Source organism: Atractosteus spatula, chromosome 23 (genome assembly GCF_055471065.1).
Source record: "Atractosteus spatula isolate fAtrSpa1 chromosome 23, fAtrSpa1.hap1, whole genome shotgun sequence".
Taxonomy (NCBI): domain Eukaryota; kingdom Metazoa; phylum Chordata; class Actinopteri; order Semionotiformes; family Lepisosteidae; genus Atractosteus; species Atractosteus spatula.
In genome coordinates this window covers 8957270-8984179 of record NC_142728.1, presented here as the reverse complement: position 1 = coordinate 8984179, position 26910 = coordinate 8957270, and the positions used below count along the sequence as shown (strand labels likewise).

General features: G+C 37.7%; 1 protein-coding gene across 2 annotated transcripts; it reads left to right on the top strand.

Moving 5' to 3' along the window:
* Positions 1 to 46: 46 nt before the first annotated feature.
* Positions 47 to 25350, top strand: lrrc8aa (leucine rich repeat containing 8 VRAC subunit Aa). 2 transcript variants are annotated; one of them, XM_088940760.1, is made up of 4 exons: positions 47 to 86; positions 3219 to 3350; positions 15453 to 17595; positions 21862 to 25350. In XM_088940760.1, the coding sequence occupies exons 3-4, from the start codon at positions 15460 to 15462 to the stop codon at positions 22135 to 22137; spliced, it is 2412 nt and encodes an 803-aa protein (XP_088796886.1). In that variant the 5' UTR covers positions 47 to 86; positions 3219 to 3350; positions 15453 to 15459; the 3' UTR covers positions 22138 to 25350. The 2 variants fall into 2 exon arrangements, with proteins under 2 accessions (XP_088796886.1, XP_088796885.1); XM_088940759.1 differs by lacking the exon at positions 47 to 86 and adding an exon at positions 819 to 1161.
* Positions 25351 to 26910: the final 1560 nt, after the last annotated feature.

Sequence of the window (26910 nt, the reverse complement as noted above, 5' to 3'; positions counted from 1 at the left end):
TTGTACAGTAACTTCCTGGAGGGTAAAGTCCGTGTCTCATGGACTGATCGCAGCTATGAATAGCGACATTGGGTACCAGAATTTCAGTGAGTTTTAGGACAGGCGGTACGACTAAACAACGAGCGAAATAAGGAGTAAAGTCCGTAAATTTTTATTTATTAAATTTCTTGAAACAGCTGTAACGGAAACGTTAGTCGTTACGCTTTATTTTAATTATACACTTTGATCACTTTGATTCCAGTTTTGTTTTAATTGTGTATTAACATTTTCATTGATTTAAAAAATAAACAGAACAAATATGACGGACCTGACCATATAATGTTTTTTTTGTAAAACATGAGGCTACCTGTATGTATTTTGTCACAGCTTCCACTGACCGTAACATTTAAGAGAATTTTATATGAGATGTAATAAATTAATATTCCCAAACAAATACAACCTCAGAGTTCTTTTATGCGCTGTATTAGAACAAAACTGGATGTATGAATGCTTTAAAGACTACAGTGTTTTTACTTTGACTAAAACATTTACGTATTCCTAGCACTTTAAAATATCCTAGTTCTATTTTAAAAGGGGAGAATACTAAATATAATTTAACACAGTTAGCACTATTATTACATTTGTAACATACAAGAAATTGTTTTATAGGCCTAACACTACCATTAAGATGAATGTTTCAATTATAGAAAAGCGAATTTAGAAAACACTTTGCCAGGAGGTTGCTTTGGAATAATAATTGAGGCATTTGTTATAGCATGCCAGAAACAAAGATGGTAACCAATATTACACATTTCTTTCCTGTGTCTACGGCAGTGGCTCTGCCCCTAAGAAATATGTCTGCACCCATGAACATGTTGTGTCTTGCAGTTATATAAGACTTCACGAGCATAAATTAGTAACGTTTTAGCTGCTCATTTTTAAGCATATTACGGTACGCTTGTTTCACGTTTTTCCGCTAATAAGCGACACAAGGATTAATGCTGACTACAGTCAAGAGACGGGAGGCGAAGGGCTGGTGTTGTTCTGTGTTTTTGTGACTCAACTTCCTGGGTGGAGGTGCGGTGGTGAGTGAGGATAGTGTACGGATAAAACGCTGCACCACCGGGGAAACAAAAGAAATGTGTGTTTCAGAATATAAGGCCAAATTACTGTGACAGCCGGGTGAGTTACGCCTTTAAATTTATTCCTTTTTAGCTTGACTAGTGTGCTGCACAAGGAGAACAGGTTTCTAGTATCGCATTGGGATGAACATTTTCGGTCGCGTTGCAAGTATGAATTTGGTGGTGCTGAATTTTGGGACAGCAATTAACAGATAGGGTATGTGTTTGGAACTGCCAAGAGAATTTATTTCTGAGTCGAGGTGAACGCCCGAAAGGATATATAGTAGTAATTTAGCCGGTAAGCCGTTCGAGTGCTATGTTTCGATGCTTCTTTTGGTTTCTTTTAATCCGTTTTTGTCTAATCACACTAAACAATAGAAGAGTTTTGATCAGACTGCTCTTATTCATTGACATGAATTAATTCTTGACTGTTTAAATTCGTTCGTGTTAAAATACAATTTTAAGTAGATGTATTAACATAACCAGTTTTAAAGGAAATGTACAGTTACTCGATTCACTCATAAATGCCTCCTTACCACGTAACAAAGGCGTGCTACAAAATTATCCAGGTATAATTAAATTATTGTTAATTGGAGGTTGTCGTGGTTTGTGGAATTTAGAAAATACATTGTTGCCTTTGGGTTGATTGTTTAATGTAGCTGTTCTGTACATGTTGCCATACTATGATACTACTTTGTCACCATACTGCATTACAGATTTAGTTAACTGAGTGTGAATTCGGTGCCTTAGCCCTTATTAAGTATGATATGATGCAGTCTGCGCGACAGAGATACAGTACTCGAAGCCGCAGAACCGAAATGAAAGGCGTTGTAATTTCTCTTGAGGTGCGGAATACATTCATGAAGTACAACTTCTCAGTGGGGCTGTTTTTCCTTTCATTGTCATACGTTAGGGTACGGCAGTGAAAGTTTATTTTTATAAAAAAAAAGAACCCCGACAATCTCTTGAAACCATTTGCTGCGCAAATCAAACATCCATCCACTGTGTACCAAGCAAGTTTTTTTTTTATTGATTGGTTTCCTGCAGCTACTGAATCTGATCCCTCAGTGTGTCTTTAATTTAACTATCCACATTTTGCTTTCGTAGTGTTTTTGTTAAAATGCAATTTCTCGGCTCACCCCTGAAATCCAGTGTTCAACAGGAATCTTTTAAAAGCAGTACGATGCATAGAAAATAGTCAGAGATCCAGTTCAGTGGTAGTTAAACCAGGCATTGCATATGGCCTTTGAGAACAAAAGCTGATGACCTCTAGGACATAAGGTCTGCTCGGATAATTTGTGAAATTTAAACTTTAATGGATCAAGGACACAAGGAGTCAATATCTGCTTTCCCCCACACTGCCTCAGAGGAATCTCTGACTTCACAGTTGGGGGTGTGGGAGTCATTCAGTGTGAATAACTCACCATTTCTGTGGTCTTTCAGAAAGATAACCTACAGTGAAGAGTCTGTGTGGTCCTTTTGGTATTTAAATTTATAACCTCAGGGAGCTAGTTTGAAACCAAACTTGTTTCACTCAACTGTTTAAATCCCTTTGTCTACAGAGATAAATATTTTGGTGGCCCTTATAAAACTCATGTTCCTTAGAAACAGGGTTAGTGCTTGGACTCGGTAGAATTGTCAGGACTACACAGGATCTCTTTCATTAAATTCCTAAATCTTTGTAGAATGTCAATGGAAATCTTTCTGTAGGAGTGTCTCCTTGCCTTTTCTGAGTCCTGTCCAAGAACTAACATAGCCAATGAAGCGTGTGAATCCAGCCCACATCAGGGGTTAGTTATAGGCGGAGAACTCAAGTGCAATCTAGCTGTGGTTGCACCTCTGCACTACCTCTCAATTTTAATCACCACATAAATCTCCCACAGCTTAAATTGCACACCAGTCGTGCTTTAATTTGAATGACGACGGTCTCAGAAAATGAAATTCCAATTCCAGAGTCGCCGTTCATGAATATGCAAGGTGTTCAAAGTCCACTCCTTTGCAAAATGATAAAAAAGCAGCTCTTTCATTTCAGAAGACATGGCTGTTCTTGACTTTCATTTAGGGAATGAAGCCAAGGGGCAGCTGGAGCCGATCGTTAACTCTTCTCTTTTGGTTTAGAGCGGAGGTTGGCCCACATGGCGCAGAGGGAGAGCTGGGTTACTGGTGACTGTCGGATTCACACACACAGGCGTGTCTCCCTCGTGCATCACCAAGCGCTGGAGTTCAGATAACACTGCCAACAGCTCCGGGGTGAGTGTGTTCGGGTTAATCAGATTTCTGGGGTTTTGAGAAGATTCATTGCAGTAGAACCTGTCTGTCAATGGGCTGGTATTTTGATTTGAAGTCAGGTCAAGGTATTCCTTTTTTCCCTGTAGTTCTCCTTTATGTGCATGGTCTTTTCCCCTCAAATCTATGCATAAGCCATGGGGCCTGGAGACACCCCTTTCTGAACCTTACCCCTGTGGTAAGAGTTCATCTGAACCTGTCAGCTGTTTTTCAGTTTCGCACAGATCATTTAATAAGGAAGGCACAGTGGAAACACTGTATTTGTGCTTATTTTCCTTTCCATCTCTAATTAGCCTTTGAAGGTCCAAAGCTAATTCACAGTTTTTTTTAACTGGTCATCAGCAGAAGATAGTACAGAAGGGGACAAATTTTATGGAGCTGATATTTCTATAAAGAAATGTTATTAAAGGAAAAACGATGATTCTGCAATTAGGCACTCTGGGGGAAAATGTGATTAACGTGCAAGTTTGTGGGAAATGGCTTCTTTTGCAAAAAAAAAAAATAAGTTTGATCTTGACTGGCTGTTCTGGTATGGTGCTGTGTTCTCTTCGAGGTCACAGAAGTGGGACACTAAATAAACTATTAACAGAATGGCTTCTTAGCAACCCTTTCTCAGTGCTCAGCCATGTGGAGTTTTATAGCCTAGTCTTTTTCACAGGCACTAGCTAGTAGGAATTGTCTTGGATAGACGGCAAATTGGAAAGATAACTAATCCTTGTTTTTGCTTTGGAGCATCCAAAATATTGTCAAGAATTGAAGATTTCCATGAAATCGCCTTGAAAGTGAAACAAAAAGTTCCAGAGTGGTCTCTTCTCTCTGAATATTATTTTATATTCTCTTTGACAGCTCTGATTAGTAAAATGAACTATTTAATGTGGCTGAACATTTCAGAGTAGATGTAAAGTGAAAGCATAAAGGTCTTAATCTGTAATATGTTCTTGGCCTATGTATTTTACAGTATTCAAATTTACAATGCCGTTTCATTTCATTTGATTTTTGTTTGAATGAATGTAACATTGTCAGACCAGTTTAATCCATGTTGCGTTGTTGACCATTAACCGTCCTTTGAAAGAAACAATTTGCAAAACACTAGCTGGCTATTAATCAGTGCTCAGACAAATCTCTGGCCATCCAGACTTTGTAGAAGTATCATATGTCTGTGACATTACGATTTGTAAATGTGACTTTGTGCTGCACAAACTTGTACTGCTGTATTCCCTGAAGTCCTTTTTACATATTTGTATACAATTAGATTTTTTATTATAAGATAAAAGTATTTTATTTTCCAGAAAAGCTGTAAAAGAATAATAACTTTATTATATATATATAATATACTGCCTTATATATTTGCACCTGTCTGGGTAACACTGTTCCAATCTGAAGTTCCTTTATTTTTTAAGTACTTTACTTTAAGTACTGCTTACATCTCTATATCTTATACATTATTAATCACAGAAAGTTGTCTTCGGTTCTTATGTGTCATTCAAACGGTGGGATGTTACTGTTGAACATTAAACCTTAGATTTGAACCCGCTCAATTTCTACAGAAAGCTTATAGATTTTGTACTGTCTCGAGGCTTTAGGTGTAACAACTGTCTTTTATTCAGCTTGGAATGTCACATGACATTAATTGGATTACCATAAAAAGTATGTAAAATGCAATCATGAGAAAACAGAGCAATAGAAACTAGACTATCTAATGAGGTTCAGATATTTCTTCATGGGGTAATCTCGGGCTCACTCATATACAGTATAGATAAGTCTGTGTAGAATACTCTTTATGGAGAGAGAGGCCAACTCCAAAGAAAACCTTTATTTTCCATTCCTGTGATCAGTTTGGCAGCCTTTTAAGAAAGCAGAAATGTCAAATTCCATTAAATGGTTTCTCATCACTACACAACTGAGACTGATGTGTCAGTTTTTTCTTCCTTTGATTTATCAGTTCTTTAGTCGGGGATTGCTATGATGGTTTTCTAAATGGAGTAATTAAAAGCATTTTACGGGATTATACACGATTGGCATTCCTTGTGTATTTGTTTTTACACTTTCCAAATGGCTTTTTAGTCATAGGCATGGCTCTGCCAGAAGAAACGGGCTAGAGCATTGTAGACATTGTGGTGAGGCGGGATGTAAGGATCTTGGCTGGAACAATGAAAGTCTTTGAGGGAAAATAAGGTAGGGTTTAGGTAAAAATAAGAATGTCCTTGGAACAGGCTTTTGTGTCCTTGACACTGATGTTTAATAAGGGGTTTCAGAAGGGTTGTGCTTAACAAAAGCTGCAAATGTAGCTCTTGACTGCTGACAAAGGATTCCTGGTACAATCAGGAGCTTTGTTGCAAATTTTGAGAACATGTAAATTCACCTGGGACGGCCAGGCAGCCAGGGCATTCTTCCTATCATTGTTCATTATTTCCACAAAAAAGGCTACTGTTAACTTAAATGAAATTCTCCTGGGATGTGTTGGTGAGCTTGCATTGCAAAGGTGCCCATCTGATCAGGTTTCTGATTCAGAGGCGAGCAGGGTTAATTAACAGTAACACAAGCTGAATTTGTCCATAGTTGTTTTTGCTGAAAAGGTTTCAGAGGAGAGGAAATGATGGAAGTCGAATACCTGGAAATTAATACCACGACGGGTATCTTTTAAACTAGCACATAGTTTTCATCGTTGGCATCTAAATCAGTGACTGCATTGGTGAGATTTATTTGGCTAATTATTGTCTGGATAATCTGTGTGCAAGGCTATTAGATCACACTAAGCCTTGTGTGAGGAAGTTAAGAAAAATAATTCAGAAGTCTGTAGCTTTTAAAATAAAAGCATTATTGGTAGACTTCCAGGTGAGATTTGCAATATGGCACATATTTTATTAATACTACATAATCTGGAAACAGGAAAAATGTGATTGGACTATCATACAGTATCTGAAAGTTGTATAATGATTTTGCTCTATAATATAATACATTGATGAAACATTCTGAACTAGACAATAACTGGATTAGTAGTTGAGGAGGGATTTCTTAGCTACAACAGCAAAGCTCCATATGAATATTATCGACAAACTTTGTCCTCTTTTGTAAAATTAATTTTCCTTTCTTGTGTAATGTCTTGCTCAGCAATTGCACTGTTTGCTATGTAACACATAACACTGTACTAGCTTTGTTAATGTATTTCTTACTTTCCTAAAAAGGTCCCCATAGTATAGGAGAGAAAGTGCAGAAAAATTCTGAGAACTTGAGGTATAGAAGTTGTCAGGGATGTGTGCAGATTTGCAGTAAATAAGATAGCTAGTAACTCTGCTGTTTGGTAATGTAGAGTTTTAAAAAACAGCAGAAAAAGTGGAACCGTAAATATTTCAGCTCCATATTAACCCTCTGTAGAAGGGACTGAGATAGATGTCCAGATGGGTTTCTGTGATGTTTTGTGATGGTGGAAGCTAATGGTTTGCATTGCTTTTTTGAGTTCTACACACAAGGTCAACAGCAGGGCTTGCTTTTGTTGAACCAAGAGTGTTCGTGTGAAGATAGATGATCCTGTAACAGAGTGGGGAGTAACCGAGACGGCCAGACAATGAGACTGACATTCCGGTTTGGACCAGACAGGGTTTTTTTTACTGTAAGTGGTTGGAGTCATTTTTTCCTGCCCAGGCTGTTTAATGTTCGAGTTGACTGGGAGGACCATGGGGGGGGGGGGGGTGGAGTTGGGGGGCTGTGCCTGGGATCGAGCGAGGAAGTGAAAAAAAAACATTTTTTACAAGGTTTCGAGGCTCCTTGGAAAGTTTTCGCAGCACAAAGAAACCATTTTATTTGAGGTAGAAAGGCATGCTGTGTCTGCTGAGTTTGCACATTTAATACAGAAAAAAAACACATTTCTTTAAAAAGGAATTGCACTTCTACTGTTTCCCCGTTTAAAATGCTTGTGGAAAAACTATTGGATACATAGGGGAGGAGAGGAGCCCTCGCAGAAGTTCTAGGCCATAGTTAATCAGCCCTGCCATGGAAGTTGCCAAAGGGTGGAAGGGTCGCCTGTTGACAGTTTTATGAAAAAAATCTTTAAATATTTAATGTTCTGTTTTGAAAACGTCTGAATTTGTAAATGGATCTTTTAGTTGCCTTGTGTCAAAGATAGATGCAGGAAAATGAAGCTGTTTTCTCAATGTGTGCTTCTGTAATTAAAAACCTGCAAAAGCTCTCTTCCAAAAAAATCTTGAAAATGTGGAGAACTGGCAACTTTCAGTTAATTTCCTTAAATAGGAGCCCAGTGATTGTGGCACAAGTCCATTCTTTAAAGTTCTATTTAAAATATTCATGTTAGATTCTGTTTACAATTCAGCCCCAAAGAAATTTAACACGAGCTTCCCTTTTGAAAGTAATTGATGCAAACACAAATACAATACAATACAATGCAGGAACAGAGAAGCAAGGAGTGCAGCCAGATAACAGTCCTTTCTTTGGCCCACTCAGCTAACCAAAAATGATGAAAAAGTTAATTTTGTGTCATAGAAGAACAATTTCTAAGTGTGCACACCAAAAGATACTTCAGAAGTTCCCAGTTGGCCTGTTTGTCCATCATAATGACCCTTAATATATAAATGTGCCAGCTCAGCTCAATTAAAGTGCAAAATATTTAATACAAAGGCCAAGCCATTAAAAGACGAGTGTTCTGCAAGCCATCGGTCATTTTCAACATCACATTTTAACATGCAAACTTGTAAATGTTTCCTTATTTTTATTTTAAATTTTCAATCTATGTTCTTGTAGTATCTAGAGAAGCTTTATTGAATGGAGTTTTTGGCTTCTCAGCAAGCTGAGGAATGAGATGGAATAACTGTCCTGTCCTTTTAAGACTGTAGTTGCAGAATCGGTTGTGGTTTTTCACAAGACACTTGTTTAACCACATGTTCAGTCCGCTTCCTCAAGATAGTTGTCATCTGCTTTCATTGCATTGGTGGTTCTGACAATTACTTTGCCTTTGCTAAATTTATAAGTGTTTACATTTCTATCTGATACTTATAGTTCTGCAAAAGGGCTGTTGATAACAGGGAATAGGATCCAGCTTATTTAAAATGAGAGTCCACCTCTTTTTAAAAAGTTGTTGTTTCTGGTTTTTAACTTGGGTTAGAGTACGGTAGGCAGTTATTTTTAAGAGAGCTGCAGCTTGTGTGTTAGTGTCTGCACCATGTTTTGTCTTTCCTTGAGACAAACAGGATATTGTGTTCAGGGTCAGAAGTCTATTTATGAGTGTAAGAGAGACAATAATGTGGTTTATTTATTTGGGAAAGGCTAAGAACAGAACAGAGGAAACCAGGGTGACTACTTGAGCCACGTTTTGCTTTCATTGAGAGCAGAAGCATTACAGATAAAAATAGGAAACAAATTCCTTGGACACCATGCTGACCATATATGTAATGTTAGCATCTGTGGGGTTTGTGCCTTTGGTCACTATCTTTACCCCTTAGTTTTGAAATCTCTTGCATGTCTCCACAGAGTCTTGTGAATTGTATGACAATCTTGTTGTTGTTTTTAGCAGTTTGTGGGTTTTTGTTTTGCTATGCCTTTTGGCTCTGATTCAAATCACTATCTAGGCATCCTTTCCTCTGTTTTCCTCCAACTCACAAAATGTATGTAAAATATATGTAAAAACTTGATGTTTTTAAAACGCCCCTCTCTACAAATGAAAATCCCTTGCAGTGTAAATGATTTTTAATTTAATTTTTGTCCTTAATTCCAAATGGTTGTGTTCTTCACAGTGTTTAGTTTTAAATATGAAAGTGTCATGTATTGGAGTGTGCTTTACATAGAAGCTGAATCTTTTTTATCATAAACTGCTTAAAATGACAAAAGGCACTGGACCGCATGAAAATGAATTGAATTTTGAATAATTCATACAAGTTGAAAGAGTGCAATAATATATTGTAATTTTACAATTCACTATTCATTTCAGGTAAAATGATACTGTTTCATATTTTTTCTAATTGGTTTCATACAATGAAAAAATAAAATGACTGCTAGTTGACTGTTAGCCTCCCTGTGGTAAGCCTGTCTTGTAAGTGATACAAAAACGTATACTTATTGTACTTAATTATAGTCTGAAGAATGACAGAAGCAATGGTTCCTTTCCACACAGATTTCCGTGGTAATTTGGCTTAGCTAAGAGATCTAGTCTTAATAAAGCCTATTACAGCACCAGAACGTTTTTATATAGCACTTTGTGCTATTCTCGGAGCACCATTTTTTATATTTATACTGGGCAATGGAAAATACCCTTATTTTATTATTATTTATTATTTTTATGTACATTAGTACAATAACGCATTTGTTTTGTGGATATAAATTAATACCTTCTAAATCTGAGTATAACATATAACGTGAGTATTAAAACAATATTCCCATACGATTATTTAAAAGACACAGATTTCTTTAGAGAATTATTTGTGAGGCTGAAGGATTCATCTCTTCTGCAGTGTGTAGAACTGAAACAGCAATGATAAGCCAGTGGCTTCATTTTAAAAAAAGTGAGGTGAGGCACAGCTGTCTATATTTTTATTAAAGTGACATTTGTTTAACAGTAATTTACAGAGATTTTGTAGCATTGTCTTGTTTTGAGCAGCATAAAGAATAAGAACTTGCAAGTTTTTGTCTATTTGATATTCTGAAAACTCTGAATCAGAGATGTAATCGCGTCACTGAAGTGATGTTACATTTAGGCCTGTATTGTACACGTACAAGAATCAGAAATTGAAAATCATTATCAACATATAATTTCAGAACAATTGTGCAATTGACAAAGACCAGGTATGGAACAAAAGTAACCAAAGTATTTTAAAATGATTACTTTCAGTAATTTGAATGAATTTCAATCAATATTTGGCATAACTGTGACTGTGATTTCCCAATTTTAGGGGATCTCATAATCTTGTCAACTTGTAGTAGCTGACCTAAACCTCACCAACCTACACAGAACTACGTGACGGACATTGACAGAACTGCATTTTCAGTGCGAGACAACCTTTTCAATATTTTTAAGCACCTGCACCTTTATGACTGGCTATCAAATGCGAAGAGCTGCTGTTTCCCTTTGAAGTATTATGTTATTCCAATAAAATTGGAATGTGTGTGTTCTGTGATAGGAATGTGAGTCAGATAATAGAGGGAAATAACAGTATATGTACAGTACTTGCCTACGAGTGATGAGTGAATTCATTGTTAAAATATACATTTGCTTTGTTTTTCTCCATCCAGTGTAGCGTTTATACTCTGTGTCATTTAGGACATCTGTTCAAAGGTTCTATTGACAGAAGTTTTTAACATCTTTCAAGGTTAAAACTGCCAAAGAATCATAAGAATGAAAGTCGGTAAAGGCAGAAAAGCAGGCATATGTTTTATGTCCACTATTCATAGACTTCTCAATAATAACCGTGAAATCCACAGTGCTATTTAAAGCTTTCCATCCTGAAAACAAATGTCAGTACTTTAAGACAAGAAAAAAACAATACAGCATTAGCCAGAGCAGCAGCAGACCAGTGATTGGTCAGGTGACAAATATGCAGAGTGAGGGAGAATAATAATTCAACATGAACAGTATCAAGTCTCAAGTTTCGACAGCCAAGACCCAAGTCAAGCCTCAAGTTAGCTGGTTCAAGTAAAAAGGATGACTTGAGGCACAGGTCAGCCATGGTGTGAAATGTGTTATCGTCCTCAACAAAAAAGTATTGTGGCTGAGATGGAGCTCTGCTGGCTAATCCCCTGCTTTCAATATTATTAGCAGGCAAAGGATAACTCTCAGGGGATGATTATGTGGAGATGAGGGACGAGTCTTGTCTTGTTGCAGACGTTGCACCCCAGTTGTCATTCTAAAAAACTAACATCTGTGAAAGAACTTTTGTCTGGTCTTAAAAAATGTTGCCGTCAGGTTTCAGGCCGTTGACACTTCAATCGTAACTCTTAGTGAGAAACCACACTATAAGGAACTGTATGCTTTTAGGCTTCAGTTGGATAAAGGTCTTTCAGATTTCTTTCGATATCGCATGAATGTTTGTCTTCTCACGATGATAACATTTACTTCTGAGATTTGTTTTGGACTCTGTGATCACCTGAAAAGGCAGATCTCCAATAATTCAAATGAAGGAGAGAACTCCTTGGAGGAAAGGAATTGAAATTGTGCCCAAGGCAATGCAGGATATGTGGGAGTGGGGAAGAGGAGGGGTTTTTATAATCAGATTGCCCCAGCTGGAAACTGTATGGTAGCCACATCAACTTTGTGGAGGTGGGGCATGTCGAAGAAAAGCTTTTGAGCTGTCTTTACCACTACCATGTTAGCAGAGACACACAGAGCAGACATTTAACATCAAGGAGAACTGTTGCATAACCCACCCTGAAAATAGTGAGAAGCAAAGAGAATTAAAACTAAGATGTCAGCTTCTGGGGTGAGTCTTTGTTTTCTCTAAAGATTTCAGCTCCTGAAGGTCTTTAAACACCCCATTTAAAATAAAGCTGTGAAAAATCTTCTAATCTTTCTGTAGGATTTTGTTGTAAAACCTCAACCCCTGTAAAGTCCTGTCAGAAAATGTATCTAATTTAAATTAGTTATTGATAACTTACTAGTTACTTGTAAATTAAAAATTTCTTACTCAAGACAAAGCTTAGCTTTGACATTTTCAACCAAATTCGTGTTGCACAGTTAGGTATTTAAAAAGTCATGAAATCCATTTCATTGGATGTCTTTGGGTAAGCTTTAAATTTAATTTCAATGTATTTTTTGTGGGTGAAGCCACTTTGTTAAACCTAGAAGTTTTTAAACATTTGGTTTTTGGGCTGCATACATAGACGTGCAGACCTTTTTCCCTTTTTTATTAGCGTACAAATTGTAAAAGGCAAAAATGTCATGTAAGCTGTGCTCTGATGGTAATGGACCAATTCACCTTGTGCCATGTGAAATAAAATTAAAATGTTTTATGGTGTTTAAACTTTGAAGAAAAGCACTTATAATGTAAACAGCCAGCTATTGTGAAATAATTTTTTTATCTACATGATCAAAATATTGAAACGCAGTACACGTACAAAGCACTTTGGTTATATATAGTATGTGTTATTGTGGATGCTTTCACGTGTTGCATGTTTTGGTTGCAGTGAAGAGGCTGACTTGCATAATTATGGTCGTTAATCTATATTAATTCCATTACTTCTTCTATATTATTCATTCATTCGGGGCATCGATTTGTAATGAGATATATTATTAATCGTATTATTTATATTATACTTGTGATATATTTTTTTAAATCACATTTGACTTATTAGAACTTTAGTCTTATTTGAACTCCCAAAAAATCCTTAGTCATGCTGCATTCAACAAAAACAAATAAAACGTATTACATACAGGGTTAGTCAGTGCATCTCATTCATTTGTGCGGTCATACATCTCACATTTCCCATATAAAGAAATTTTATCCCAGAGGGTGATCTCAGATGAGGTCATTAAACACAATATCATCGCAGGGAACAAGGAAGTGGGTCCATCTACGGTCTCAACAGATTCCTTATTTTCAGACGTGATTAAACCATTTTTTGTTTTAGGTTACCATATATTGGTGAATCTCTAATAAGCTCATTTGAAGTGACGGTTTTTAGTTTGCAGATGTTACAATTTAATGAAGATATGGGATTTCTGCTTTTCTCGATTCAGGCTATTACTGAATGATATTAGGTGTTCTTATGTAGAACTGCTCCAAATTGTTTAATTTTCTTGTAAATTAACTTTAAAAACCCAACTTGGAGCAGAATCTAAAGGAATCAGACTTGTTACCCATCGTTCCCCCCAGTGCCTCCAGCAACTACTTGACAAAGCGAATATCTGCTGTGGATTTGCATGTTTCTAAAAATCATTACCAGCTTCTTTTGAAATTCTCGCCACGTTTGCATTGGTAACTGAGATTCACCATGTGTAATTTCACACAGTTTGGCAGTGATTACCTGTTGCAGCCTTTTCTTTTAATGTAAATCATATTATGCAGCACAATGGTGGCAAGGGTTTGGCACCAGTTGTGTTCTTGCTGTTATATTCACCAAGTGATATCTGCACAAGTTCCTGAAATTCCTAAAAAAATGGAACACATTTTTTTTTAAAATTAGGAGCTTGTGCAGTGATATCTGGACACATTTCTAAAAATGTGACAAACCAAATAACATGTTCAGTCCGTTGGATCAAAAGCAAAATATGCTTCTGAAATATATTCTTGGAATTAATAGCATTAATATCAGGTTGTCTGTTTCACAATTATTTGTCAACTTTTGAAAGCTGATACTCTCAAATGTATATCAAAGGGCTTAGATTTAATATATATTGCATACAGAAACATGACTTCAGATTCTTTGTCTTTGTGTCAGTTTGTGACATCATTGTATTTTGTCAGTGTGGTAGCTATTTTCATTGTAGTTGGGTCTTGCAATTGTAAAGATGTCCAGTACAATTTGGATGTCTTTCCTGCATACCAGCCATGCTCTAGCAAAGTACATTTGAACCCCTTTAAAATTGGACAGCTCTCCAGCTATAACACAGCTTGTTTACACATCTTATATATAGGTTTTTACTTTTCCTCTGAGGGCGTTTCCTGGCTATCAAATCAAATAAATCTGCTTTGGTGTTCTACTGTATTTTTTATGTGCTTAGAAAATGTCAATAAAGTTTTGTTTTCTGTGTAATATAAATGACACATAAAATGGCTTTTCCTTTATTAGACTGCAGATGTTTAAGCATCTTAAAAAGTGAACTGTAGCAAAAGGAAGTTGTTTTGTCTTAAAGCATCTTAACAAACATGCTTGAACTTTGACACATCTGTTAAACAGATGTTCCTGTTTATTAGGTAGTGTAGTTACTGGGTATGGTGCAGTTAATTGATTTGGATTGTTGGTTATGTGTGTTTTTTTCATTATTGTTTCTGAGTTATAAGCAGTGTGTATAAAACATTCTGGAATAATTGAAGTCTTTGAAATGAAGTAAAGATGAAAGCCTTTAAACATGAATGGAAAGGCGCTCTTTGAAAACAGCAATGCAGATGCAATCTATATTCTTAACAGGCAAGGATACTATTTGGGCCTCTTTGGCTTTCTGCAGTCATTTCCTGTCTTTCATATTACCCTTCTAGTATGTTGGAAGCAGTTTTAAATATTTTTTGGTATTGATGGTATAATAGTCAATGAAACTGGGTAAAGTAATTGGAGCTCGTGAATTATGGCGATAAACTATGTAGTTCTGTGAATGATCATGACAAAATCTGAACAGACTTTTGAAATATATGCAAAATACAGATGCTATGGAGATCTGTATACCACAATTAAGTAACAGTTCCAAAAGTTATTGCTGAGTTTTGGTCTCAAGCAGTTTCTGTTCCTTAGCAGAATAAAAAACAACTTTGAAGAGGGAAAATGGCACAAATTAAGTTGAAGAGAGACATGATAATGCCAATTTGATTATATACTCCTAAGGAGTGCACTGTTTTCTCTTCTGTTGTCATTAATTACTTGTTTACTCTGAAGTTTCTAAGCATACAAGAACTAATGATTAGTAAACAAGATCTGCAATTGTGAAAGGACCTTGTACAGTGGATATAAAAAGTCGACACACCCTTATTGAGATTGCAGGTTTTTGTGATGTAAAGCCATAAATCAAGATCATGTCAGACATTTTTCCATCTTTAATGTGACCTTGCAACCAACAAAAGTCAAGAGAAAAACAAATAGATAATTATTAGTAAAAATAATCTAAATTAAAAAACCTATAACACCCTGGTTGTATAAGTGTGCACACCCTTTTATAATGGGGGCTGTAGTTGTGATCAGAGTTAACCAATCACTGGGATAGCCATGGTCTGCATAATTTATCTTGATTTCAGGCTTTACATGACAAAACCCTGCAAGTTCAATAAAGGTGTGTAGACTTTTTATATCCACTCTATCTAGTTGACTTATCAGCGTAGTCTTTCTGTGAATTCAAACTAAATATTGGCATGAAAAGAGTGTGAAGCATTAGGGTACAGTTTACTTCAAGGAAATGACGCAGCAATTTTTATTTTACAGATAAGACATGATTCCCATCACTGAGCTCCGTTACTTTGCTGACACCCAGCCTGCTTACCGGATCCTGAAGCCATGGTGGGATGTCTTCACCGACTACATCTCCATCGTCATGCTGATGATCGCTGTCTTTGGGGGAACGCTGCAGGTGACTCAGGACAAAATGATCTGCCTCCCTTGTAAATGGGTGGTCAACAAAACCTGCGACCCTTTCTCACCCAAAAAGTACATAAACAGTAGTATTCGTCCTTCCCCTCTGGTCTACGAGCCCAAAGGGATCCAGTATGACCTGGATCGACACCAGTACAACTATGTGGATGCTGTTTGTTATGAGAACAAACTGCACTGGTTTGCAAAGTATTTCCCTTATTTGGTTTTACTCCACACTCTAATCTTCCTGGCTTGCAGTAACTTCTGGTTCAAGTTCCCCAGGACTAGCTCCAAACTAGAGCATTTTGTGTCCATCTTACTCAAGTGCTTTGACTCCCCTTGGACAACACGCGCTCTGTCCGAGACCGTGGTGGAGGAGAGTGATCCAAAACCGGCCTTGGGGAAAATGAATGGATCCATGGATAAGAAGGCTTCCTCTGTCAGTGAGGATGTGGAAGCCAGTGTGCCCATGCTGCAGAGGACTAAGTCACGCATTGAGCAAGGGATTGTAGACCGCTCGGAGACAGGAGTCTTGGACAAAAAAGAGGGGGAGCAAGCGAAAGCGCTGTTTGAGAAGGTAAAGAAATTCCGCACGCATGTTGAGGAAGGTGACATTGTTTATAGGCTCTACATCAGGCAAACTATTATCAAAGTAATCAAGTTTATTCTCATAATTTGCTACACTGGTTACTATGTGAACAATATTAAATTTGATGTGGACTGCAGTGTTGATATCGAGAACCTCACGGGATATCAGATGTACCGCTGTGCCCATCCCTTGGCCACCCTCTTTAAAATCCTGGCATCCTTCTACATCAGTCTGGTGGTGGTCTATGGCTTAATCTGTATGTATACCCTCTGCTGGATGCTGCGGCGTTCTTTAAAGAAGTACTCCTTTGAATCAATCAGGGAGGAGAGCAGCTACAGTGACATTCCCGATGTAAAGAATGACTTTGCTTTTATGCTGCACATGATTGACCAGTATGACCCCCTGTACTCGAAACGTTTTGCAGTCTTCCTTTCCGAGGTGAGCGAGAACAAGCTGCGCCAGCTCAATCTCAATAACGAATGGACCTTGGACAAGCTGCGTCAGAGGATCACCAAGAACTCCCACGATAAGCTGGAGCTCCATCTCTTCATGCTCAGTGGAATACCCGACACGGTATTTGATCTCCTGGAATTGGAAGTCCTCAAGCTGGAGCTGATCCCGGATGTTACAATTCCGCCGATCATTGCCCAGCTCACTAATTTAAAGGAAATGTGGCTGTATCACACTCCTGCTAAAATTGAAGCTCCTGCTTTGGCCTTCCTGAGGGAAAACCTGAAATCCTTGCATATCAAGTTCACAGACATTAAGGAGATCCCACTCTGGATCTACAGCCTAAAAAACTTGAGTGAGCTGCACCTGACTGGTAACCTGAGTGCCGAGAACAACCGTTACATCGTCATCGATGGCCTGCGGGAACTCAAGAGACTCAAAGTGCTGAGGCTGAAGAGCAACCTGACGAAGCTCCCCCAGGTGGTGACGGATGTGGGAGTCCATCTCCAAAAGCTGTCCATCAACAACGAGGGCACCAAGCTGATGGTGCTCAACAGCCTCAAGAAAATGGTCAACCTGACGGAACTTGAGCTGATCCGCTGTGACCTGGAGCGTATCCCTCACTCCATCTTCAGCCTTCACAACCTCCAGGAGATCGACCTGAAGGACAACAATCTGAAGACCATCGAGGAAATCATTAGCTTCCAGCACCTTCACCGTCTTGTTTGCCTTAAACTCTGGTACAACCAAATTGCCTACATCCCCATCCAGATTGGCACACTCACCAACTTGGAGCGGCTCTACCTGAACCGCAACAAGATCGAGAAGATCCCTAGCCAGCTCTTCTTCTGTCGGAAGCTGAGGTTCCTGGACTTGAGTCACAACAACCTGACTTACATTCCAGCAGACATCGGCTTCTTACAGAACCTCCAGTACTTTGCTGTGACTGCAAATAGGGTAAGAACTAATCTATATATTTCATTGGTTACTTTTGTTTTTGCTCGTGATTTTTCATGATTTTTATTTTGTTTTTAATTGAAAACTAAATCCCTTATGAACTAGAAGAACTATAAAAAAGCACCATTGATCCAGGCATAGTGTTCCATTCTTTTAAATTGCTGTTCCTACAAGAGCCAATTTGAAAAGTATTTGTAACAATTAAAGATTTATTCCATGCTGAAAAGAGAAGAAAAGAAACAGTTTTGGCTGTGGAGCCTTCTACGGGTGTCCCCCATGTTGTTTTGTTTCTTCTCTTTTCAGCATTGAATAAACCTTTACTTGTTCCTTTGCAAGCCTACAAAGTCTACGCATGCTGACTTGAAAAATATTTGTCTGCTTTATTACATTTATATAAGCTACCAAAAATATCTGGACTGTTTCCAAATACCCCAAAAATGAACAAAACATTTGCGTTCTAAAAAACAACTAAAACTGTATCTGGATTATTTACAAAGTAAAGAGGAATGTTTTTGAGACATTTTGTGGTGGACTTTCGTTTTTAAAACACATGCCTCTAAATAGATAGCCATAATACCCTAAATATAAAGTTCACTTTTTGCTGAGATGATCAGCAATGTTTGTTTTAGGAATCTATAAGGTTTAGGCCTTCCCTTTCTCTGTTTTTTTTAAGTTACTCACATTTTATTAAAATTAAATGTTAACCCTTTAGCACCAGTTCATTGCTGATGAATTTTTTTAAACTTGTGCGTATGACCATTGTGAATAAGAGTTTTAACATAATTCTATAGAATTTTTCCCCTCTGCTCAGTGTGCGTTTATTTCCATTTCATCAGTCTGATGTGGTGGAATAGTGAATGAAAAGAGCAATGAATTCCTAGAAATTAGTTTAAATCCATCTCAAGCTAAATATACATGCTTTTAACTGGACTCTGTGTTGAGCAATGACCCATTATAGAAACCATTTCTAGAATACTATATATAAACATGACTTATGCATCTACAGCTGTCTCTATAAAATCGGCATCTGCCCCTAGACTTGTTATGCAGCCCACTTGGATAGTTTGCTCTCCAAATAGGACTATAGTTCTAGAGATTCATAGAATGCAATATTCCAGTACTTCTGGAATACTGGGAAAATGTTACAATCATTTTTAATAACATTCTGAGAGATTATTGTAACATACTTTAGCAGTTGAAGAGATTCTGTACTGATGAGGGATGTTACAATGATGTCCTCGGTTTTGTGTGTCTTTGCAAAAAGATGGCTCACTCTGATTGTCCTCGGAGAATCCACAAAATGGGAACAGATGGTTAATTTCCCAGACATTTACAATACCCCACCTAAAATAATGCAAATTGGTCATATGTTGGGGGAAAAAAAAGAACCAAAATTCATCTTAACCCATCCAGAAACTTTTCTCATTGCAATCAAGGCAACAAACCGGAGACAGAGATGTTTTCATTTTTTTGTTTAAATGGGTTTTATTTTATGTCCTTTGTAAACGGTGGTGTAGACATTTTTCTGTACCAGTAAAACTCATTCAGAAGCGACTTCTTTCTTAAGTAATTCTTAGCAAAAAGCAAATCCTTTTCCATGACATCAGGCTTTTTCCTGGAAAAGGAATTTTGAAGGGCTAGATGAAATGTCAAAGACTTGTGTAATAATGCCGCTAATGGGTACGTTTTTTACTCTAGAAAGGCTGACAGTTACTGTCAGTGAAATCATAACCTGGCATAATGTTTAGCGAAACAGTTTAATCTTTATCTGTATTCCACAAGATTAAAGGTTCATTTACAAAGTCACAATGTGAAACACAAATCAGATTTCGTGAGAACCTTGTCTTTCTCAAGCCTGATGGCCTTCCAAGCCTGTCTGTGCTCACTGAGGTTACTGTTCTGTCGGCAAGATATTGTGTGTTCAGACATGTACAATGTGAAAAGCTAGCATGGTAATTCTATTTCAGCACCTATCTCTTGCCTTTCTGAGTCTGCTCTCATCTCCTCCTGGGTTTCACCTCTTAGTGTGATGTATATCTGTCCACCATCACCAGTAGCACAGATGGAAGTTCAACAAAGTCAGCCCTATGGGAAGGACTACTCAAACTGCCTTTTGACCTCTTTGTGTTACTTTATATGTTGGCAGTGGAGACTTTCAGACAACAAGCTTGTACATCTTTACAGTACTTTACAACTTTACAGTACATCCTACAAGTTAGGAGAATGTCCTGTTTCTTCTAAGATACTTGAGGGGTCCAGTCTATAGATTGTTTTAGAAAAAACATTGAAAATTGAGTGTTTGAAATGATTAATGCTTCCACCTAAATTGGATATTCAAATTCACTTGATTTACCTAAATCATTCCTCTTGTAAATAAGGACTCAGAAGTAAATTCGGGTTAATTTCTTGCATAAACAAAAAAGCTGTGCTCATTTCCTAGATTGATGCAATGTTGCAATGTTTATAATGTTTGCAGCATTGCACAGACTAGTTCCCATACATAGTGCATTTGTAAACTTCACTGGAAGTAATGACTTATCTGAAGATAAAATCCTCTTAAGGCTGTGTCCTTTAAAATGTGACATTTTAAATGCTTTTGATAGATTTAATGAAATCACTGAACCTGTTTCCCCGAGCCAAGAGTTTCATTTTGTTTTTCATCAGGAAGTGGTGGATGTGGGTTGGGTGGATAGTTTATCCTAGCCAGCATCTTTTGTGTTGAAAGTGCATCAACAATCATGGAAAATTCCCAATCTTTGTGACGTAGTTGTAATTATTTTTGTGCCTGAATGTTAAAACACTTAAGATTCCTGAGGCCTTGAGCAATTTGTCTTGATCAAGCTATCATGTCTTCAGCTACTAACCAGTGTAACACACTGTCTGCAGGACATGGTAACTCTGTTATATACACTCTTATCTAAAAGCATGAGAAAGAGATGGCTTACTCATTTTCTATTGATTTCACAGAACAGTGATCTGATCTGTTGAGAGATGTTTCTTGACAGCCAGAGTAACAACCTCCTAGTCTGAAGGTTTTCACTTAAGGATCTTGCCCACTACGTTCTAAGCTGGGTGTTCTTATTGTACTGATTATATTGTGATAATGTAAAATTTAGTTAGACATTTTACATTTTATGTTCATATTAGCATTTACAAATTTCATTTTTGCTTTATACCTATATATGTTGCTCCAGCAATAGTAAAAATAAAACACAATAGTGTTTTCTTGGACTAAAAAAACTAAAAAATGATCAGACTGTGCTTGGACTAAAAAACTAAACTAAAACTATTCTCAGATGTAATGTTGCTTGCTAATCCAGTAGTCTGAGTTATTAGCAGTGTTATCCAGCTGCTGTGGACAATCAGGACTTGCTGTGACAGAGGAAGAGATACTGATATAGGCTATCCACTGGGACATTTTCATTTCATCAGGCTCAACAGGCTGTTACTGCATTAATTAAAATTGTTTTACTGCTCATAAACATTAATCACTGAATTGTTAAATGAGTGTATATCTGTGTGTGATTAGCACATTGCAACGTCAGGATTTTCAATTTCAGGGCAAAACATCATTTAGTGGGTAGAGGAGCTTTTTTCTATTTAATGGAACAGTTTTTCACCTGTTGACCTGCTTTTATATTCATACAAAGCGTGACCCTGAGGGTACACAGGGCTGTGAAAATGTAGTAGTTATTCCACAGCAGCAGATCTGCTTCGGGTTTAGAGACCTTACAGGCTCTAGTACGACTTATACAGCTCAAGCAGGAATAGAGAAGCTGAAATCCTGGGGCGTGTTAGTGACTAGAGAATGTGAACTGCGCAATTATTTCACCAGGGCAGACATTTACAAGTGGTTTAACTTCTCTGTACTCTGATACGAAGGCATCTTCATGCCTCTGTGGTTTGATTAGAAATACCTCGGAGCTGTAACCTGGATTTCTGCAGTTGGTCAAGTTTCTACACGTATCCCTGCTAGCTGAAACAAATTTCCCATCAAACTCATTAACATTTCTCAATCTTAACCATTGTCTGTTTTTGGATAAAAACAAAATTCACATCACCGGTGACGTATTTATTCTCATTATTTACCACATGAATCATTGGCGATTTCTTCCCTGGATTTCGTCATTTGTTTAGTTGTGTGGTACTTGAATTTTAAGAAAATAAGGAGTAGAAAATGTCTTTGGAAAGGCCGAGGGCCTCCTTCTGTTCCAGTGTTTGTGTCATGAGCTGGGCTTTAATGCAGATGGCCCTTCTTTCTTGCAGATTGAGAATCTCCCTCCCGAACTGTTCCAGTGCAAGAAGCTGCGAACCCTCAACTTGGGGAACAACTGCCTGCAGTCTCTTCCCTCGCGTTTCGGGGAGCTGACCAGCCTGACGCAGCTGGAGCTACGCGGGAACAGGCTGGAGTGTCTGCCGGTGGAGCTCGGGGAGTGCCGGCTGCTCAAGCGCAGCGGGGTCATCGTGGAGGAGGACCTCTTCAACACCCTGCCCTCCGAGGTCAAGGAGCAGCTTTGGAGGGCCGACAAGGAGCAGGCCTGAGCATGAAGGTCCAGGCACAGCACGGCCGGGCACCCGAAAAGGACGCAACGGCCAGTCTAACCAGGGTCAGCCCCAGGCAAAGAGCAGAGGGACAGGCATGGACAGGAAGGGCAGCTTTTCGACGAGCAAGCTACACTGGAGCAAAAGGCATCAAAACTACACAGATCCGGGCCCTGCAGTTGTATTACACTGCTTGTTTACTTTTAAACAAGAGGAAACGTTGATCCTGGAGGAATACTTTTAAGCACACTAACTAGGAGACATGACTGGGAAGCCATATTGCTTAAGGCAAAAAAGAGGTGTCATGTAGAAGGGAAGAAGTGCGAGTGCTAATTTTGGCCACAGTGTAGAGGGCACAGCTCCTCTCTGACTGCTTTTAAGGCTGTGCACGCGGCCTTCCTTTGTGAATTCAGATTCAGATGCAATTCAGATGTCCAAACTGAGCGCCTGGATGCAGACACAAGAGGACTTTGGAAGACTTCATTCTCTGTTCATGGGCGTTCGTTTTAAGGAGAATGGATTGTTTGAGAGGCTTTTTTGGGGTCTGAGAGCAGGGGAGCGTAGGAATATAGAAACATTGGCCCCCAGATACTGTCCCAGGGACTTCTATGAAATGAGCAGCGGCAGGACAATCCTGTATATAATAATCACATTACACTGTCTTGGAGAGGGGAAGCAAACCAGACGCACAGTGGCAACAAACGGGCATTGTGATCTAAAGAACACTAATTTTCTACCATCTCCATGGCAACCAAGAAGAGACGAGAAATACCACAGCTGTAGAACGTGAAAAGTAGGCCCGTGTGTATGTATGTATGACAGGTGAACACAGTAAAGCCTGACTGCAGTGCATGTATGCAAATAGCAGCAGAATTCTTTTCCCCATGGATGTTGGATTTAATTGTGTTGATTTAATCTTTCCCCTACCTGCCTTCTTTTGGTAGGGAATTATGTACCCAGGGTAGCAAGACTGTCATATACAGTATGACCTATATACAACTATGTATAATAACGGATATCCCCGCTTGATGATAATTTTAGTATGTTCCTTATTCCCAAATGCTTGAGTCATGCTGCTTCTAATTGAATTTTTGTATTAAAAGCTAGAGAATTCTGCAGTTGTGGGAGCTATACTATAAGAAGCAATACTGGCACATACCGGTTGTATTCAGATGTCTTTCATGACCAGTATTTAAAAGCACGGCATATATGATTTTCTGATCATAAGAAATATGATGTAATTATTGCTTCTAAGGGATAATACATTATGTGCCATTTAGGCCAAAAGGTGGCAGTGTAGAGATGCTATCATTAGTGCAAAATTAGTTTACAGACTGTAAAGTTTAACACTATTTACAGGCCTTATCCTGTTTCTTGGCCTCCAGTTGTAGTATTTTGTTTTTAATTCTTTAACAAACATCCTTAAAGAAACTGGATACACAATATCCAGTATCTGGATACACACACCTCTGAACAATACAGCGTTTATACATATAAGCATCTAAAGGATGTGAATAGATTCATTAAGTTCACACAGTGTTTTACCTTGCTTGTTTGCTTTCACGGATCAGAGTCCTCAAAATGCACTGTGCTGCAGATGACTTTGAAGACCAGCTGATATCTCATGTAACTAAGATTTGCCTTAATTTAAGTACTGTGTGCTGTTTGTCTGAAATGTATGGAAAAGACCAGAATTTTAATGTTTTTTTTGTTTAATTACAACTATTTTTTAAGATGAATGTTTTTAGCAATACCCTGTCATACCAGCACTGGATGCTCCTGGGATTATGAAGACTTCAACAATGTTTCTTTTGTGTTCTAAGGGAGGGTAGAGGTCAGTGTTAAAAAGACACAAAGAGCAGTGAAAATTGGTGAGCCTCTGAAAATCAAAAACAATTCTGTGGTGAGCAACTTGGGTGTTTAAAGCTGTAGGCGGCAGACACCATTTTTAAATGTTTTATTCCAAACAGTCATAAGGGCATGTTTGTGAGGTTAAGATTTTGAGTACTTGCAAGAGTCTTCACTGGGAACATGTTTAAATGCCCAAAGAATGAACAAAAAATCTGTCCTGTGTGGGCAAGCAGCAGAAGGCGTTTGTAGAGCAAAAGAACAAAACTACAAAATGTTCCACTCTCACTGTGGAGGCTGAGAGATGGACATTTAAATGAGCTCTCTTTTTAATAAATGACCTTGGGGCCTGAGGGAACATACCCTTTGATCCATCTCATGTCATAGGCTGTGCTTGGAGCACTGCAGTCATTCATAATTCCAGTTGAGGCCTTTCTTAGAAATGCAGGACTCTCACAATGTTTTTTTCAAACAAGACTCGCTGACTTCATATCAGGTGCGGCTTTTTAATGAAGTTCGTAACCTTGTACAGTATATCATTGTGTGGATTCAGACACCGTTGGTGAACTCCAAATGTGTAAACTTTACACTTTGGTTTGAAAAAGTATCACTAAGTACAACTATTAAACATGTGTTTGCAAAATCAATGATTCTGTATCGATTGATAGATGCAACTTACATTTAGTGAGCAATTCTGTTTGTTGAAATTCTCTCACGCATTATAATTTGGTTTGTACCAAAACACAGAACCCTTCTTAATTTTTTGACAGTTCTTCCTAGTATTTGTTTCCTTGAGCAAATAATCCAACCTCTTTCTCATAAGAACTAATAAGTTATTTATTTTTAAGTTGCATCTTTTAATTTTTTATCATTTTAGGATGTGAGCACACTTGAGCAGAAAGGATTAAAAGACCATGTTTAACTGAAATTACTGTCTGTTGCAGTTCATTAGTAATGTAACTAGAGAGTCAAGTATGTCTCAGAATAAAAAGCAATTGAAATGAGGAAGATGGGGCCGAATTACTGATGTTTCCTAATATACCTGTACTGTATTATAAAATACATGTCTAATGTACTCCGTGGAATACGACTATACATGCTGTTTTTATTAATAAAAAACTGTTATGGAAATCTAGTTGCACTCATAAACAGAAATAATATTTAGCACTGATGCGCTACCAGACACATTTGCAGTAGTATACAGTCCTAAACACAAAAGGTATGTTTCAGATTTTTAAAATACCATTTTCCCCCAAACATTAAAAGGCATTTTTACTGTTATACATTCCTTATACAAAGACATTAGTCATAACATGTATGACTATATATTTGTAATAAATAATAAAAACCATGTGAAAAAGTAAATGAGTTACATCTGAGAGACTTTTTCTGATGTATGGTAGCATGGTCTACTTTTAGAGATCCAGAATCCTACAGCCTTTTTAGTTCTGTTTAAAAGCTCAATTTTAATAAATTGGAGGATAAATACAATCTCCATGCTCATGGATGACAGCAGTGTGGAAGACAGGATTCTGCTCTGGACACCTGACTGAAGTGTTGGTTAAAATGTTAGCTGGGGTGGACACTCCTTCTGTACCCGAGAAAAGGTTCCCATATTGCTCCAGTAAATCCAGCTGGGTAATTGTTAATTTTTGGATGCTTTGGATAAAGACATCAGTCAAATAATGCTGGTAATTTAAGAAATTGTGAGCACAGATGAGATCAAATGTATGCCCGCTGGGATTTTTGGATCACCCAGTCAGGAATCATACATTGCATAATGTCATGCTAATCAGGTCATTTCAGGCTCTTTAGAACAGATTGATTCATACCTTTAATGACAGATATAATAGAAAGCAGGTATACATCAGTTTTTTTATTTCAAAATTAGTGAAATGTATAAAAGCATACTAGATATATAGCATAACTATAAAAATGAATTACAAACATTTCTTAACGCACAAGCTTCGACTGTTTTTTTTTGTCATCTGTAGTTTCCCAAAGCAGCTGAAGATTTATAGAAGCTTCTGAAAGCCACCTGGTGTGAAAGGTGACTGGAAACAAAACTTAAACATTTAGTACCACATTCTCACAGGGAAGGTCAGAAAATCTAACGGAAAATATATTAAACCTCTTAAATCATCAAGTAATAGAAATGTAAATAAGACATCTGGTGTCCATCACCTAAATGTTTAAGGACAGTGGTTGCCCTGTCAGAAACACTTGGACCTAAGAACGTTTTACCCAAATGTGCAGCCAGACAAAGCTTGGGAGGATCAACTCATACCTAAGGGCAAACATTAGGAATCCAGAAATCTGTGATATCCTCTGGTCACAGTGTCTCCAAGACTGTCATTTGAGGTTAACCACATGAATCTGGGTTTTGTCATAGACCTCCATGCCAACATAAAAAACATGAGAAAGAACTTTCTGTAATCCTGCATTCAGTCACTTCTGAATTATCACTACTTTCTTTGCCATTGCACTGTATTGCAGGCTTAGAATTATGTTATACTGCCTTGCTGATACTAAAAAAAATTTAGTTTAAAAGCAAGTTATGTAATAGAACTAATTGCAAAGTGGTGTTTATAAGCTGACATCAGCTTTAGGTAAGCACCTATGTAAGGTGAACCTCTTTCTAATGAATTGCAGTGGATCAGGAACATACTCCCACTCCATGTTTTAGATGCAGCATTTGTGAAACTTCATGGGAATGTGCTTATGCTGAACCTTTAATTACAGTTAATTCCAAACATCGAAAATAAACTCTTTCAAAATGATTATAACTCCAAGTAACTGGCTATAGAACATCTACAAGCGATTAATAATTTTCTGGTGGGACTTGTCTTTTAAAATAAGGTTTCATTGTTTTTTACTACAGTAGGTGAGATTTTTGGGTGACTTTGCATTCTTTACTGCTGAGTC